Source organism: Lissotriton vulgaris, chromosome 5, assembly GCF_964263255.1.
Source record: "Lissotriton vulgaris chromosome 5, aLisVul1.2, whole genome shotgun sequence".
Taxonomy (NCBI): Eukaryota; Metazoa; Chordata; class Amphibia; order Caudata; family Salamandridae; genus Lissotriton; species Lissotriton vulgaris.
Window position 1 is genome coordinate 1295904733 of NC_141693.1, and position 17957 is coordinate 1295922689.

The window sequence follows — 17957 nt, forward strand, 5'->3', positions numbered from 1 at the left end:
TGGTGACTGGTGTTGCCATCGTGGGAACAATCTAGACGGAGTGTAAATAGCATTTTAAAAAACATACATACTCAGTTTATACGGTAACGCAGGCACCCCCTGGAAGTGTAGTTATTCAGTTTTTTTATTAGTACAACAAGTTAAAAATAGCCACAGAAAGTATTAATGCTATCCACCTTCATGCATACCGTAAAGTGCAAATGCAGGGAGCCTGTCATAACAGTATGTATGATAGCTACATATCTGCCATCGCTCTTCACACTAAGCAACCTTAGCCCCAAATACTGTCTGCCCATGGGTCTGAGCTTGTCACAGAGGCTAGTTGACTCATACAATGTACAGAAGGTTCCTCACTCCTCATATAGAGGGCAAATTGGCACTTTATCAACACTCTGAAATGACAATAGAACCATGCTGTATGCACCTGGGGGCAATATAGCATTTAGCTGATGGTGTACTAGGCAGAGGCCTAACGTTGCTTGGCTATAACCATGCCCCTGATGACACTGCTCCCAGATCATTCCAGTGTCTGGGCTTATAATATTGTTTATTCATTTTAATTCCAGCGCCTGACACTTTCTCAACAAGTGCCAAGACCCTGCCTTGTCTTTTAATGCAGCCAGTGCTTTTAACTTTGTCCATGTTCCTCAAACTCCACATACTGTCTGTTTGTTGAATAAGTCCTTTGTTCATCCATTCTAAGGTATTGCAGATTAGTATTTATACAACGGGCAAGAAGCTAAGGCACATTCACAGACAAACTGGTAGTACGCAACACTGCGCTGGAGTGTGTGGCTGCGACAGTGTTGTCTATTGTGGTATGGCTATGTGGGCAATGTTTTGGTATCATGCATGAGTGACAAGAGAAGTGAGGGGGTATGGAAGATAGACAAACATATTTATGGCTAACTAGGATTAGCTCTGCTGATCCCTTGATTAAGATTTCTTACATTATTAGAATTCTTTCTATGCTTATTGCAGCAGAAGTTCACCCGCTTTGAGGTCATACAGAGTAGGAGAGAGTAGCAGGAGAGGAAGGGGAGTAATAGATCTTTCTAGATGATCTGCTTTACATTCATCCAATACATGCTTATCATTATCATACGTATGTAATGTCCATAAGGTGTTACATTAAAATAGGTAAATTCAGTAAGTTCATAGCTTCCGTTCACATTCAGTTCACACCCCATGGAGCAGTGCTATCTCTTGGTCAGCTCGTGCCCTAACTATTCTCATCAAATACATTCCACAGAACCAGAGTTCCCTTTATTTTAAATGTCAAAACTAAAGATCATAACACATCAATGCTCCAACTAAAGTGTACAGCATCACACAACACAGAAGATCAGAAGTCACAAGACAATGCACAGACTACCTACATTGAAGCAACTGTGAAAAGGAGCAGACCTAATTGCAAACAAATACAACTATCCCACAACAGCAGTATATGATACATGTAATACATAGGTGATGCTCGCCCAGCACTCAAAAGAGCCCACCACATGACATCCACTGATTAAACACACTCACAATACCAAATTATGCCTAGCATGAACATACTAGCAAACCCCATCATGCCCTGAACTTTCCACATGACGGTTCCTAAACACTGATGGGCTGTTGAACAAAATGCACATGCAACTACCGCATGAGTAATGCATGGCAATGGATATTCAGCAGTTTATCTGTTCTCGAAATATCTACTGATTCACATAATAAATAAACTAATAAATACACAAAGCTATGACACAACCATACACCAAAGAGGGTATGACAGATTTACCACCAACCACGGTGTTTACGTGTGTAAATAATCTAGAGTGGCATACAACTTATTGTTCAGGTCGTAAACACAACATTCAAACCAATGAAAATGCAAAACACATTGGCCAACAGTTGTGGTATGTAGCATCTACACCAGCCCTAGTGGTACACACAGAACACTCCTGATGATTAACCAAAACTATATTCCACTAAGCAAGGTGGCATTAGGTGTGCATACACCGTGGGGGTTGCACAATACCTTTTTCAGGCCATAAAAAGTACTGGAAACCAACAGAACAATAACAGGCAACATCTCAAAGATACACAGAAAGAAAGGAATTAACACAAACATGCCAACTAAAACACACATCATCACACTATATGCAGAGCAAAAGAACAAAATGCCCCCAACCATATATAAGACTACTACCGGGAGGCAGCTGGGCACAGAAGCATGATTATTCATTAGTACATGCAACCAAAGATGGGACAGCAAATAGCAGGACATAACACATACTCAAAGCTTCTCATACTGTCTAGATATTTATTCCAGGCTCCTTACAATATTTGCTTGATTTCCAGCTCTTTCCACTCTCTTTGTGTAAGTCTCCCACACAACCTGGTCATGTGCTCTAAGTTCTTAACACTCTCAATGCTCCGTTACCTTCTCACACGTCCTGTCCATGTGCCCCAAGACTTCACAAGCTATGTGGATTTGCAGGCCCAAAGAGAGACGTGCGCAGTTGTTGTATTCCACACGGCCAGAGAGAAAATACTAGAAGCCATATTACTCCCTCCCTTGACCAGGAATATCCCCAAACACCTGAGTACTATAAGCAACATTTATGAGTACTGCTGAAGAAATTCTCAAGCGAGTGACCGCCACACGCTGTAGGTTGCCCTAATTAAACAATGTTCAACCAGATTTTTCCAGAGTTCTGCTAGAGGTTTTAGAGCATAAATGTGGCAATGTAGTGATGAGCAGTAATCATGGCAGGTTTATTGGCGCGGATGGCAAAACTCAATTTTGTATGTTTGCGTGTCAGGTTTTCACTCGGTCTTCATGTTTGTCTATCTAACTGCCCAGCCATGTGCTTCAAGTTCATGAAACTGTCTATCAATGCTCCTTCAACTCTTAGCGTGGTCTGTCACTGTGCCCCAAGAATGTTCAAGAGGGTAAAAAGGAGCTGTGTTTAAGCATGGGCGAATTTTGCGAATCTCGTGTTCGCGAATTTTGCGGATTTGCGAACTCGCAATCCGCAAAATCCGCGAATTCTCGCGAATTTGCAGGGTTTTTTTTGTGTTCGCGCGGGTTTCTGCCAGGTCGCAAGGGTTTTGTACAATTTCGCAAACGCGAACTTACCTGTCGGGTCGCAAGTTTTGCGAACTTGTTGTTTCTACGTGTCCAGCCTGTTTGGGACACTCTTCTTCATCACTGCCACTCTCTGTCACCACTGCCACTCTCTGACTACTCATGCCACCCTCTGGCCCACCCATGCCACCCTCTGTTTCATCACAGCACCCTCTGGTTGTCCAGTCAGTGTACATTATTGTGGCAAAGCAAAGCACACCTTCCCTGCCTCAAGTGACCTGAATTAATTTGGGGCTGATTAATGTGTCACAGAATATTTTTTTAGCTGGCACCTGCTTCCTTAGTGCTTCCTGATTAGTGATCTTTTGCACTTGCTAAGTGCTTTCATTGTTGCAAAATTAGTTACAACACCTGCCCTGCCCCAACTGACAATAATGAATTAGGGGCTGATTAATGGATTTGAACTTCCAGCCTGGCTCCTGCTTGTCTCCCTTAGCTGTAATTCAGGACCTTTGTGGCATATGTGTAACTATTCTGAGGTTCAGAGCAGGGTCACATAATAGTTGCAACTGGCAACTGAACTCTGGAGGGGCCCCTCAGGAAGCACTACAGGAAATGGCTACTAATGATGAGCCTGAACTTTTGAACCTGGTAAGTAGTTTCAGTTTTGCTAAGATCGTATTTCTGCAATTTAGCGCTTATTCGCGGGGCGCGAAGTTGTACTGGGAAGCCGCGAACTCACGCGAACAGTGCGAGCAAGCCATAAAATCCGCTGCTCGCGGATTTGCGGATTTTGCGGGAGATTCGCGAATCTCGCGGATTGCGAATTTACCGAAAATCCGCAAAATCCTCGAGCGAAACGGATTTTCCGCCCATGCTTAGCTGTGTTGTGTTAGATAAATGCAGAGATAATTCTATGTGTAAAAAATTGCATAGTTTTTCATCTTTAAAAAGTCTTACTAGCATTCGGGTAAAATTGGCAGAAGACTGCGTTTATCACAGAATACCTACAAGTAATAGGTGAAGTGTGATGTGGATTTACCTGCTTTCTATTTTTAAGAGTAATTTCAAGCCCTAACGTACAACAGGCAAATGGATTTTCAGTGAAGGCCTCAGTAAGCCACTCAGAGAATTGTATAATTTGAAATAACTACTAAGGTTTTATTGGTGCTAGACACATTGTAATCTATGAACGTTTTCCAGTTTCCTACTCTTAAGCTTAGAAGTTGTATGTATTTTTTCTGGACTGTAAACATCAAAGGGGTGTTTGCATGAGACTGTTTAATTGATAAAGACTCCTCTCCCACAGGTGCTCTCGGCATGGCACAGTCCATGGGCACTGCCTTCGCAGATACGTGCAGCGGTGATAAAGAGAGCTGCACAGCTGGAATGGTGCTGCCTGACCCTCAGGAAGGTAACTGATGAAGAGCACATTCTGAACCTCTTGGGTCCCAACCTGTCGGTTGAGAGCATTTATGCGTTTTAATGTCTGACCTGGTAGTAGCTTTTTTAATACACCAGAACAGACTTGTTCCTCGGATTAAAAATGTATTACATTATGAAACTCTTTAAATATAAAAATAAAATCATCTGGTCTTCAAGGATTATAATAAATTGTACAACGTGCAAAAAAACAGGGTTGGCAAGGCTTGCTTTTGTAAAACAACTCTTAAAGAAATAAAAAAAAACATCAATATTCCAACTGCCCAAACCTAACATCACTTGACTTTTCCCACTTTTTGTACTCCAGAAGAGGAGGAGGCTGATACTGAGCGGGCCTGTGACACCCTGCTCATGTGCATTGTCACGGTAATGAACCACGGATTGCGAAACGGAGGCGGCGTGGGCGACATCCTGAGAAAGCCTTCTAAAGATGTGAGTTTACTGGACAAGAGCAGATGATCATTATTTAATGTGTGTGTACGGGCACTTAGAAAACCTTTTTGAATAATCGTACAAGAACCAAGACTTCTCAATATGTGTGTTTCTGAACGTTGAGGGTATGTTCCATATGCATGCATGCATCTTACTAAATAAGTGCACATGTAGTAAAGAGATTTCCTCAGTGTATTCCTTTTGACAAGGAAAAACCTCTTCAGTAGATGTACATTGACAAGACATTTTCAATATATATATATAAGGGCACCAAGGAGAATTTCAGTATACGTATATGAACACTGAATAAACCTATTATAAGTGTGTACATACGAACTATGGAAATCTTATTATGTGCTTTTGAGCATTAACAGGTGCTCTTAAATATATGTACAAGAGCTTTAATGACCACTTCAATATGTGTATGAGACTCTTTCTTTATATTTATTTAGAAACAGAGACGTCTTCATAATATGAATGTGAGCATAGAATGCCTTTTCTGATAGGTGTCTGTGGATCCAGTCCAGTTTTATTTGTATTCTTGTTTCTTTAAACATGTCAGGAAGAAACAATATGTACAGAATTGGTATGGTACTGTATTATAAAGAATAAAGTAAAACATAGTTTGATTTGTTGATCAGCGTGGTCAGCAATCTTACATCCATGGGTTATGAATGCATCCATTGTAGCAGAGCCTAAAAGATGGCAATGTGCAGCATTGGTGTGGAATTAGTAAGATGTGGGCCATTGAAGGATGTAGGAAGTAGTTAGGGGATATTTAGGAGGAGGATGGGGACGCAGGTAAGAAAAACAAGTAAAGATATGAAGCGAAGACCAAGAGGTATTTGGAAAGAGGAAATGCTGGTGTCCATCAGGTTTCATAAATTCTCAGGTTTCCTAATTTCTTGCCTGTGTAGCTCCCCATCTCAGTGTGTTTTTTTGCGTTCTGTTATTTGAAGTCCTGCTCATCCCACAACAAATTCAGGGCTACAATTGCCAGAATTCAATGAAAAAAAAGTGCACTGGATGAGACACTCGCACATAGAATGGGGAAACTTGAAATATCAGATTCAGTGGGTAGGATGGACAAGTGGGTTTCCTTTTCATCAAAATAAAAGCTGGTCTTACTCTGCATTGGTATATAGCAGATTGGAGTCAGAAAAGATTGGAGATAGGACAGAAAACTGCTGGCCTGCAAATCTTTGCTTGGGATTGTGAGTGCATGGCTTGCTCAGATGGCAGTTGACTATATGGCTCGGTTGCTAAAGAAACGTTTTGAATAGGTCTCCCAAAGGATTGATGAAATCAATGTCTCTCTAGCTGTACTCTGCACTACTGAAACATCTTTGAAGTGTGTATTGAAGTGCTGATGGGATGTCTGTACACATGAATGAAACATATTCACACACATGTAAGTGGGCACTGAGGACACCTCTTATTTTGGAAACATCCTGTCATGTATATTAGAATACAGAAGGTGCCACAGGAACATTGGTAAACCCATTATCTGAATGTACAGAGCTCTTGAGAAGGCTTTATATCCATGTGTGTGCTTGAACACTAAGAAAACCTCACATATACATATATCGGATATTTGTAGAGCTCTTGTGTGCCTAAGGAGCACTAAGAAGACAACCTTTGTATCTGAAGGTGCACTGAAGAGGCTCCATATGTACGAAGGAGTACTGAAAGAACTTATATGTTCAAAGGTGAAAGAAAAAGAGAAGTATTTTCTGAAGGAGTTTAAGAGGAGAGGAGTTGGCTTAAAGGCTAGGGCGGACGAACTCAAACCTGGGGAATCGGGTTCGAGTCTGGGCAAGGACGCGCAACATCCTTTCATTCTGGGCAAATCACTTAATCCCCCCGTGCCTAACAAAAATGAATGTGTCCTCATGTAATGCAAATGGTGCTTGTGTAAAGCGCTCTGATACCCGATACCTTCGGGTCAAGTTCGCACTATATAAAACTTCATAAAATAAATTTAAAAAATTAAAAAGAAGGGCTTACATGTCCAAAGACATGGTTTGTGTGTCTGAATTTGGTCTGAGGCCACCTCATGTATGTCTGAAGCAGAACTCAACAGATGTCAGAGTGGCTTAGGGGACATTGGCACAACCTTCTTTGGTTGAAGGATCACAGAGCACATCTTAGAATGGATGAGATCTTGTTTGCAGAGGAAGCACTGAGACCGGGTTGAATGGAGTACTTAAGCGATCCTGTGTATCCCTTAAGTGTCATTAATGAGAACTTGTGTGTCTGAAGTGGCACCAAGCTCACCTTCTGTGTGAAGGAGCACCTGAGGGACAGTATGTGGTTAAGGGATCGCTGAAGGGGAACAAAGAAACTCTCTTGCACTTTTGGAAATTGAGGTGACCTCATGTTTGCCTGAAGGAGCACTGTGTGTGCTTGACAGAAAACTGAGGACACTGAGGGTGTATGCCTTGGAAGAGAAGAGGGCTAAGCAGACTTTAACCTTAATAAGGGCATATTTGCCTCTCAGGTTCTCCAACTGAAGTTTTCCTTTCCTCTTTCGTTACAGGAGTCACTCTTCCCTGCCAGAGTGGTCTATGACCTGCTCTTTTACTTCATTGTCATCATCATTGTCCTGAACCTCATCTTTGGGGTCATCATTGACACCTTTGCTGACCTGAGGAGTGAGAAGCAGAAGAAGGAGGAGGTGCTGAAGACTACCTGTTTCATCTGCGGTAAGGAGTGCCGCATGGTGTTGTCTCTTGCTAAAGGGCTCTTTTCACTCCTCTTTGCAAAAAAACAGCAGACTAAAGAGCAGAGAATGAATGAGTGGAAATCATGGGAAAGTGGAAAATGGAAAGCCCTCATTCAGTTGTTCTCATGACCCCCTGCAACACATAGGTCCTGCACGCCACTCTCGGCCCCTATGCAATGACCACCTACAGAGCAGATGGATATTTTTGCTGAGCAGCTATTCATGCATTCAGTCAGACAGTAGGAACATTTCGAAAATTATGAAGAAGATACACTCAACAACAGGCAGTGACAGGCAAGCCACATACACAACTAGGCATAGAGGAGGCACTAAAATCAGCGATCAGTGAGTTGTTACTGATACCTGCATTGTGTGTGATTTTGAAGAGGGCCAAGCAGAGACCAGCGACAAATAGGCGATGACCAAACGGCCACACAGACGTACATGATCAGAGCAGATACACAAATGGGTTGTGACAAATCAACTTAATGCATAACATTGTTGCACTTACTCACTGTTTTGAATTGCGCATATTTTATGGCATCTGGTAGGTATCGGTTGCACTATAATAGGCATCCACCTAGATAAATGTCGGCAGGTTAAACATCCTGATATTTACCCAGAAAAAAATACAGAGAAAATACATGGACAGGCAGTTTTGCATGCAAGTAGCAGCCATATCTAAAAGTTATGTCCCATTTCTGCTGGCAAAACTTATAACATACCATAATTATTGCGTCTGTCAAATTCCAAACCTTTCAGTGTTATATTTGAACAGGTGCGAGAATAATCACATTCCAAACCCGGTCACCCCAAATGAGGCCCTAATATTTTACAAACAGTATTATGATAGTTTTATAACACATATGAATGAAATCACAGAGTAATATTACAACAAATAATTAAACAAAATATTTGCAACAAAGAAATTAGTTGATATTGTACTATAGCACTAAGAATGAGCTTTTCTTAAAAAAACAAGTGTGGAGGGTGGAGGGGAATCCACTAAATGATGAATCGCTATGTCACATTTATCATTCTGGAAAACACATGGCATAGCTTTGGATCACAGATATACCCCCATATTTGAGGGAAAGGGTTCTTTAACTAAACACCTTCATTCACATAGAATTAGAATGCATCTTTCTAAAAAAAAGTCAAACATTTTCTTCTTCAGGTCGTATATCAGCACACTTAATGTATACTAACTCATGGTAAGAAACTACCTATCTTAAAGAAACTCATGTAACGGGGCTCCCTGAATGTAAAGCACATAAACCACGGTAAATTATTCTGCAAGAGATGCTACAATAGACCTTTGAGTGTGACAAACAAGAATGGATGCATTACAAAGAACCCCCATCCCATTGGACCTAAGGATGTCCAGGAATTCCATTTCGCCAGTCTTGCATTTGGTTTCAACACATAAATTAGCGAATGCCAAAACTGATGCTGCAGTGACACTGCACATGAAGTGCATCTCTGCATGATGCTCTTTGTGCAGCTAACCAGTGACGTTCAGGTCTGGAGAGGTTGTCTTAGCCCTGAGAGTACCTTGCCTGTGTAGTCAAGAATTTGGAACAGGAGGTGGATAGGAGCACCTATCTGTGTAAATTGGCTAGCTATTTGCAATTTAGTATTTTGCTGGAGAAAGGCTGTTTACTATGAGATAATCTTGCCAAATGTGCTTTTCATAGGCACAGTTGACTCCCTTAAGCTTCTGCTTATTGCCAGTTGACTATTGGAGTGTTTTGGGTTTGTTTCACCCCAGAACCTCTTGTTATGGGGCTTTTCTAAAGCAACTAAGGCATTGAGTGGAAACCGCTGTTGATATAGACCACATAACGAGTCAATAAGCCACCTTTGAAAGATCCTGGCCTATCATTGACTGGAAAATGTAAAAGGGCATAGCCACTTTGTACCATCACTGTTCTTATGGCAGAGGAAGACTTTGATACATATCAAGTCAACAAAAAGAAAAGGCTGCAGGTTTAAATTTTATAACCCAGCCTGCTTCCCATTTGTGCTTAGACATGAACGTAATAAGAAAAATTACAGAACGTAAATGGATTCTACATACAAAATGATAAATAAACAGAAAGGTTTACATACGTAACACCTACAATTGAAAGGAGAAGGAATCCTATAGAAAAGCGGTGGGTAGAACTTCGCCCATGAAGCTTACAGAAGAAAGGGACACATCAAAGTACTTAAGGGCAAATGAAAAGAGAATAATCCAGATTCTGATTATGTCATTGGACTTCTCCTGTTTGTCTTGTTGTGTAACTGAAGGCCATGATTTGTTTCTTAACGCCTCACAAGGCTCATATTATGTTGTTGCTATAGATTGCTTTCTCGTCAATCTTTAAAATATGGTTCTTGGTGTTTCTTCCTTAGGTCTGCAAAAAACATGGGAGCTTCTGCGTTGTAGGAGGTTACACCAGATTAGGGACAAATTAGGGGCGGAGTGTAAAATGCTTGTATACTTCTGTCCTTTGCCTAGTTCTTTGTACTTAGGACCTTTGGTAGGTTTTAGTCTCTGATGTGCTTCTGATTGTGTAAGGAATGTTTGAGCAGTATGGCCTATATGTTTTCCCGCTCTGGGCCAATGAGAGATCAGGGTTACTTCACATGTCACTTTGTTACATGCCTCCACTATTTCTATTAGACCCTGATATGGAGGTGCAGGACTGGACCTCAAAGACATTCTGAATGGGAACAACGGTTATAAAAATGGGAAAATGGCAATTGGACAATATAAGATGCACTTATATTGGGTAGGCAGCGTTTTGTTAGGTGTTTGGTAGAGGGAACACTTCTGGAACTTATTGTGCCCCCATGATTGTAACGATGAATTGGTACCACTGTAGTGCTTCAGAATGATATCTCTATTGCTAGAAGATGTAGATGCTATTCTCTATTTGTCCAACAGGCCAGATAGCTGCAAAAATATTTGGGGGTTACTCACGTGCTTCTGCATTTTTCACTGTGGTGGCTTTCATCTTGGGCAGTTTATTAGGGCTTTACCGTTACGGAATCAAAGATCACTAGTGGAGCCTGATCATTTGCGCAATTTGATTGTTGATTGAGCCAAAAGCAGGTTGGGAACCAACTGTTAGAAATGGGAGTCTCTAGTTGGCACAAGTAGGTGCCTTTGTCTAAATAAGGACCCTTGCTTCTAGTCAGGGTAGGGGGATACACACTTTACATAACCCCTGCTCACCACCTGGGTTGCTTGGCAAGAGAAGACCGACTTATCCCAAAAACAAAGAAATGCGTCAGTTCCTGAGACACTGCTGAGGCGATGCAACAGTTCTGCTGCACGCAGGACAAGTGATGCTTCGAATCCGGTCTGTATGGGGGAAGTGATGCGTCGATTCCGAGACGGTTCTTCTCCGCATGTGATGCATTGGGAAAACTTGCCGCACAGGTACGATGTGTGGAAATCCGGGATGCGTCAGTGATCGATGTGGCAGTGTCGAGCGGTGCTGATTGATTGTTTCTTCAGCCGTGATCCCTCGATGCATCAGTTCTTGCAGCGGCGACAGGCGCTGTGTCTGTTTTGTTAGCGGTACAGCGATGCGTGGAGATTCTTGTCGCACAGCGGTGCTTGGTCGGATAAACAGCTGCGAAAAGAGCGATGAGTTGATTTTCTTGTAGTTGCATTGCTTTTCCAGCTCCCAATAGCAGGAACAACATCCAGAGGCCAAACACAGTCACAGGCACCTCTTGGCCGGTCAGAACTCCCAGGAAGGAAGGAAGGAAGGAAGGAAGCTCAGGGGAGCTGGGGGTGAAGTCTTTGTGTCCCTAAGACGGAGGCAAGCTCTACTCAGGCCCTTCGATATCTTCCTCAAGCAGGGGGACACAGCACACAGCAGAGTCCTTGACCTTTTCTTGGCGAAACAGCTACTGCATGCCAACCCCAGACAGCACACAGCAAAGGGGCAATACTCCTCCTCCAGTTTTTCCAGCTCTTCTCATTGGCAAAGGTCCCTCTTGATTCCAGAAGTAGTCTAAATCTCTAAGGTTTTAGGTCTAATACGTATACCCATGTTCTCTTTGTGCAAGGGTCTCTGAGCCCAGTCCAAACCAGTTCTGTCCTCACTGGTGCAGTAGGACCACAGTGTGTGGAGACAGCATTGTGCAAGGGAGACAGGCCTTATTCAGGTGCAAGGAAACCTCCTCCCACTACTCTAAATGCATCCCAGGTCTATTCAGCCCAGCCCTTACAGGGAGGACACACATCAACCCCCAGTGGCTGTCTGAGAGAATGCACATCACCAGCCCCTGTCACTTCAAAATCAGACAGTCCATACACAAACAGGCAGAGACACACGGAATGGTTAAAAAAGAAAATGCCTACTTTCTAAAAGCAGCATTTTCAAACACACAATTTCAAAACCATCTTTACTAAAATATGTTATTAAATTCTGAGTTCAGAGAGCCTAAACTTTATTTCTCTATCTTATCCCGTGAGGAAGTTATACATTAAATTGTTACAAAGCATCTCCCATTCTATCCTATGTGGCAAGATAGCCTTTCAATAGTGAAAAGCAAAATTGGCAGTATTTCACTATCATGCCATGTTACATACACCAGTACATGTCCTACCTTTCACATACACTGCACCCTGCCCAGGAGGGTGCCTTGGGTCTAACGTAGGGGTGCCTTACACTTAAGAAAAGGGACGGTTAGGGCCTAGCAAGTGGGTGCACTTGTGAAGTCGACATGGCAGTTCAAAACTGCACGCAGACACTGCAGTGGGAGGTCTGAGATATCTTTTCAGGGTTACTGATGTGGGTGGCACAATCAGTGCAACAGGCCCACTAGTAGTATTTGATTTACAGGTCCTGCCACACTTCAGTGCACTTTATTATGCCAATCAGGTAGAACCAATTTACACAGGGAGTACTTGCACTTTGACACTGATCAGTAGTGGCAAAGTGCCCAAAAGCATCTAAGCAAGCAAAAACGAAATCCAGCACAGCATCAAAAATCCAGGTGGTAGAGGCAAAATGTCAGGGAAAACCACTCCAAATATGCCAAGTCTAACCACTAACTATTTTATCTTTTGTCCCCTCCAGCTGTGTGTCCCAGCTTTTGCTTACAGCCTTAGGAGTGTTGTTTTTGTGGTCGCTGATTTTATGTCCTGAAACTGGGGGTTTGGCTTGCTTGGAGGCAAAGAATCAGAGAGGTCTCCAGGGTATCTAACTATGGTTTTCAGTTCACTGTTTGTACACTTCGTGATTCACCATTGGAAGTTGGAGTTATCAGCAGGGCTTCAAGGAGCTTTGTCTCTTTCTGCATCTGGTAGTTGGCATTTCTCTAAGCAAGTTAGTCGCACATCAGTGTACAACAAGATGAAAAAAGCACTTCAAACTTATGGAGTGAGAATTCTTAGTACTTTATGTTTCCTGTCTGGTATTTTTAGAAGTAACTATTATTGGTAAACAAAGCTCAAAGGCGTATCAAAAGATAGTGGTGGCATAGGGAGACTGAAGCAGGAGGGTGGAGGACACGGGGGAAGCGGGTAAAAAAATGAAATAAAAACGTACCTTTTCGCAGCTTCCTCGCCGTGTCTCTCCTACAGAGTCCTCCCTCACTCAGCCACAGGAAGAACACACAGGCTCCCAGCCAGACAATCACAGTGCTGCCTTAGCACCATTGTGATTGGTCTGAGCGCCATGTTTCAGCACTCAGGCTCTGACTGGAGGCCTAGGCATGTTCTCCATGCAGGCTGCAATGCAGCCTCAAAGGAGAACATGCGAAGTACGCAAGACTGTTTTGGGCAGCCCGAGAGGGCCTGCCAAGCAGTCATTGCGCACTCCTCTGCCCCCTCACACAAGCTGTGTAAGTAGGAGAAAATAAAATGATAATTACAAAATGTATCATTTTATTTTCCCTTTTATTCACTCCAAAAAAGTGGCTGCTGATGCTCCTCCACCTTAGTGGAGCAGCCGCCACTGTCAAAAGAATAGATTAGGTTAGCGTGGAGGTTAGGGGGATTGTATGAAGCAGTCATTGGTTGGCCTACCAGGGGATTTACAGAGCTTCAAAAATTGCATCTTGCACCCTGACTCTGTGCACCTTTACACTTTCATAATTGTTCATTGTAATCTGCTATGGTGTTGCTCTTTGGATTTGCTTGGTAAAACTGTACATTTAAATGCAAGCCCTTGTAAATGCCTGAGCCGCCTTCTTTTGCTGTTATTTTTCATGACAAATGTATCCCCACTTGTATGTTCATTGTGTGTGATTTTTCTTTAATACAAATACATAACAAATTATTTGTCAGGATGGACAAAAATATATATAGACCTCATTGCAAGTCTATATTATTCCTTACCTCCATTTCTGCTGTTGGGGCCACTGTTCATATAAAACAAAAATCTAGGGCGCATCCAGCTGATAGCACAAGACTTATAGTTCTGTAGTAGGGGATCTCTGTGTATAGTCATAATCTAGTGAATAGTCCCGCCCATGTGCCTGGACCCCGGAGCAATCAAAAATAATCTCTTAAGTCGTCAAAAAATGCAGACCTGCACAGACACTTAAGAGAGAATTTAAAGACAGATAATGCAGCCTATATCCACAGGCTACACTGTCCAGTACTTCAACTAGAAATTCCACCAAAAACCCACAACCAGCACAGCCTGTCCAGTGTTCTCCACAGAGAAAAACCTTCCCCTATCAGCAAAAGCCTCTGGAATGATAGAGAAAGTAGTGGACAGACAAGCCCCAAAGACTGCCATTATGTTGGTCAGAACAGGATTCTGTGCCTTTAAGAGAACTTTCCAGACCTCTCTCAGTATCCCAGAATACACAGCAGGTCCCTTTTACTTTCAGTTCTTTATTCTGGCTCCTGCAAGCAGGACCCTGGAGCATTGAGCTCTCCCTTTTTAGGGTTTCTTTAAGTGTTTGAGTGCTTTCATTTGAAGTAGTTTGGTGCTTTCTTCCTTGTGTGTGTCTTTCAGCACTCTTTTATTTGTCACAATGCCTGCTTTGTTTGACAAATGCCCAGAGTGTTCGAGGAAGAAGGCCAAGTCGGACCCACACGAGGTGTGCATCATCGGCCTTCCCTCATCTCATGTCCCGGAGGAGTGTGACATTTGCCAGTCCTTTACCAGCAGGACCCTGAAAGACAGGATGAAGATCAGGCTCCAAGGCCTGGAAGATAAAAGCCTGAAGGCACAAGGTGGGTCTGGGCATACTTCATCTGCCCATGCTGAGGGCTCTGGGGGGCCCCCCAGGGGCAGGAAGACCAGCAAACGTCCCTGTTCTCTGCCGGCGTCGATAGCACCGACGACGGCGTCGAGAGGGATGACAGCAGTCTGTTTCCCATCTCCCCGGGGCTCTGGGTCGAGGCAGTGTAAACGTTCGGCGTCAAGGGAACTGTATCATCATCATCGACGGCGGCGTCGTCGTCGAGTCATCGACGTCGAGAGGCGGCCCGGCGTCAGTGCTCGCCGTCGAGGCGACACCGCCGTCGGCAAAGAAGTAGAGGAGGTCAGCGTCGAGGGGATCCTCGGCGTCGAGGTCTCACAGGCGTTCGGCGTCGAGAAGACGTTCGCTGTTGAGAAGGCGTTCGCTGTCGAGCAGGCGTTCGCCGTCGAGCAGGCGTTCGCCGTCGAGAAGGAGGCGTTCGCTGTCGAGAAGGAGGGGTTCGCCGTCGAGAAGGAGGTGTTTGCCGTCGAGAAGGAGGCGTTTGCCGTCGAGAAGGAGGCGTTTGCCGTCGAGAAGGAGGCGTTCGCCATCAAGAGACCGACAGTCGCCGTCGAGGCGACGTTCTTCGACGCCAAAGAAGCGCAGAAGGAGTTCTGGCGCCAGGAGTCATTCTGGAGGCGCTGTCTCTCCATTGCCTCCGCCTAAGAAGAAGAAAGAGTCACAGGGCTCTGGGTACTCTGAGGTATATACACTTCCTAAGCCGAGGTCGACTCCCCCTCCTCCTCCCTTGCCCAAGGATCCTCCGCCACGCACTCCCACTCCGCCTCCGCTTCCGCCACCGCCTCCTCCTCATTCTCATCCTCTGCTTCAACCTTCTGGACCGCCTGTGGTTCCGCCGAGGTAGGTTTCACTTCCACGGTACCCGACGCCGCCTAAGGGGACTCCTCAGCCGAGGCTCCCAGCCAGGCCGCCGTGGCCTACTCCTTTGAGACCTGTGGAGCGTCCGAAGCCGAGGAGATCGTGTTCTCGCTCCGGCCGGAGGGAGAGATCGCGGAGTCGTTATCGGACGTCGACGAAATCAAGGCAACGCCACAGGAGGCGCAGATCAAGATCCCGCACAAACTCTTCTGGGACCAGGGACTACTCGCCGACTTTGTCGGAATCCCCTGGGACGAGGGTGTCGCCGGTGTACGATATAGCCTCATTCCAAGATGTTCTCCTAAGGGGTGCGGCTACGTTGGGCATCAAGGTGACGGTACCCACGACGTCTGTGATTTTTGAGACGCTACATAAAAAGCACCTGTCTCGACCATTGCTGCCTCTAGTGCCGGGATTGGTGGAGCCCACCGAGGAGTTGTTTCTCACTCCGGCGGTGACGAAGGCGGCCCCTTCCAGGTTCCTCAAGAAGTACCGGGCGCCGGATTCTGACCCGGCTTTCCTCAGGATGGATCCGACACCGGACTCGGTCATAGTGACGGCGGCTAGGAAGCAGCATGCCGCCACCCCATCGTCCACAGTGCCTCCTGATTAGGAGAGACGCTGGTTAGACTTGGCAGGCAGGAAGGTCTGTGGAACGGTGTCTGCTGCAATGAAGGCTGCAAGTGCTGCGGCTTTGCTAGGGCGATACGATCGAGCCCTATGGGAGTCCCTCCAGCAATTCGCTGAGATCCTTCCTCGAGAGAAGAAAGAGGACTTTCAGGAGATTCTGAATAAGGGGATGTTGGTGTCTAACCAACTCATCAGCGCGGCTGCTGATGTGTCTCTTCTGCCGGTGCATGGGTACTGCCATGGTATCAACCAACATATTTACAACAAGGGGTGGTGAGGGACAGAGTCTCTGAATTAAACAGAATACTCTCACCCAGTCAAGAGATCAGGGCTAGATCCAACACCGTTTTTTAGCTCACTGCACCATCCCAGTTTCAGAACCTGGCTGTATGCAAATTAGTCTGTTCCTGTCCCAGTGCATGATGGGAACAGGACAAACCAAACTACAAAAGCCAATTCTTACACTGGGAAGGAAACAAGCTACCGGGGACCGGTTTCTGGCATTTCAGCCTCTTCGGCCCGGCTTGCTTGAATCCTGATGGTGCAATGAGCAAGGGACTCACATCTGAGTATACCCTTCCACGCTTAGGGTGGACAAAAATATTTACAACAAGGGGTGGTGAGGGACAGAGTATACTCAGACATGAGTCCCTTTCTCACTGCTCCATCAGGATTCAAGCAAGCCGGGCCGAAGAGGCTGAAATGCCAGAAACCGGTCCCCGGTAGCTTGTCTCCTTTCTGGTAAAGAATTGGCTTGGTAGTTTAGTCTGCCCTGTTCCCATGATGCACTGGGCCAGGGACAGACTGATTTGCATATAGCCAGATTCTGAGCTGGGATGGGGCAGTGAGATAAATAACGGTGATGGATCAAGCCCTGATCTTTGGACTGGGTAAGAGTGGTCTGCTCAATTCAGACACTCTGTTCATCACCACCCCCTTTTGTAAATCGATTTTGGCCACTATAGGTGTGGCAGGGTATACTCAGACATGAGTCCCTTTCTCACTGCTCCATCAGGATTCAAGCAAGCCGGGCCGAAGAGGCTGAAATGCCAGAAACCGGTCCCCGGTAGCTTGTCTCCTTTCTGGTAAAGAATTGGCTTGGTAGTTTAGTCTGCCCTGTTCCCATGATGCACTGGGCCAGGGACAGACTGATTTGCATATAGCCAGATTCTGAGCTGGGATGGGGCAGTGAGATAAATAACGGTGATGGATCAAGCCCTGATCTTTGGACTGGGTAAGAGTGGTCTGCTCAATTCAGACACTCTGTTCATCATCACCCCCTTTTGTAAATCGATTTTGGCCGCTATAGGTGTGGCAGGGTATACTCAGACATGAGTCCCTTTCTCACTGCTCCATCAGGATTCAAGCAAGCCGGGCCGAAGAGGCTGAAATGCCAGAAACCGGTCCCCGGTAGCTTGTCTCCTTTCTGGTAAAGAATTGGCTTGGTAGTTTAGTCTGCCCTGTTCCCATGATGCACTGGGCCAGGGCCAGACTGATTTGCATATAGCCAGATTCTGAGCTGGGATGGGGCAGTGAGATAAATAACGGTGATGGATCAAGCCCTGATCT

At 44.9% G+C, this 17957-nt stretch overlaps 1 protein-coding gene across 1 annotated transcript in view; it reads left to right on the forward strand.

Moving 5' to 3' along the window:
- The window catches only part of ITPR3 (inositol 1,4,5-trisphosphate receptor type 3), a 588642-nt gene that overhangs the window by 542812 nt on the left and 27873 nt on the right, over window positions 1–17957 (forward strand). Inside the window, exons 53-55 of the mRNA XM_086923190.1 lie at window positions 4386–4490; window positions 4827–4951; window positions 7491–7656. Coding sequence (XP_086779316.1) covers window positions 4386–4490; window positions 4827–4951; window positions 7491–7656 — 396 coding nt within the window. The remainder of the gene's footprint in view (window positions 1–4385; window positions 4491–4826; window positions 4952–7490; window positions 7657–17957) is intronic.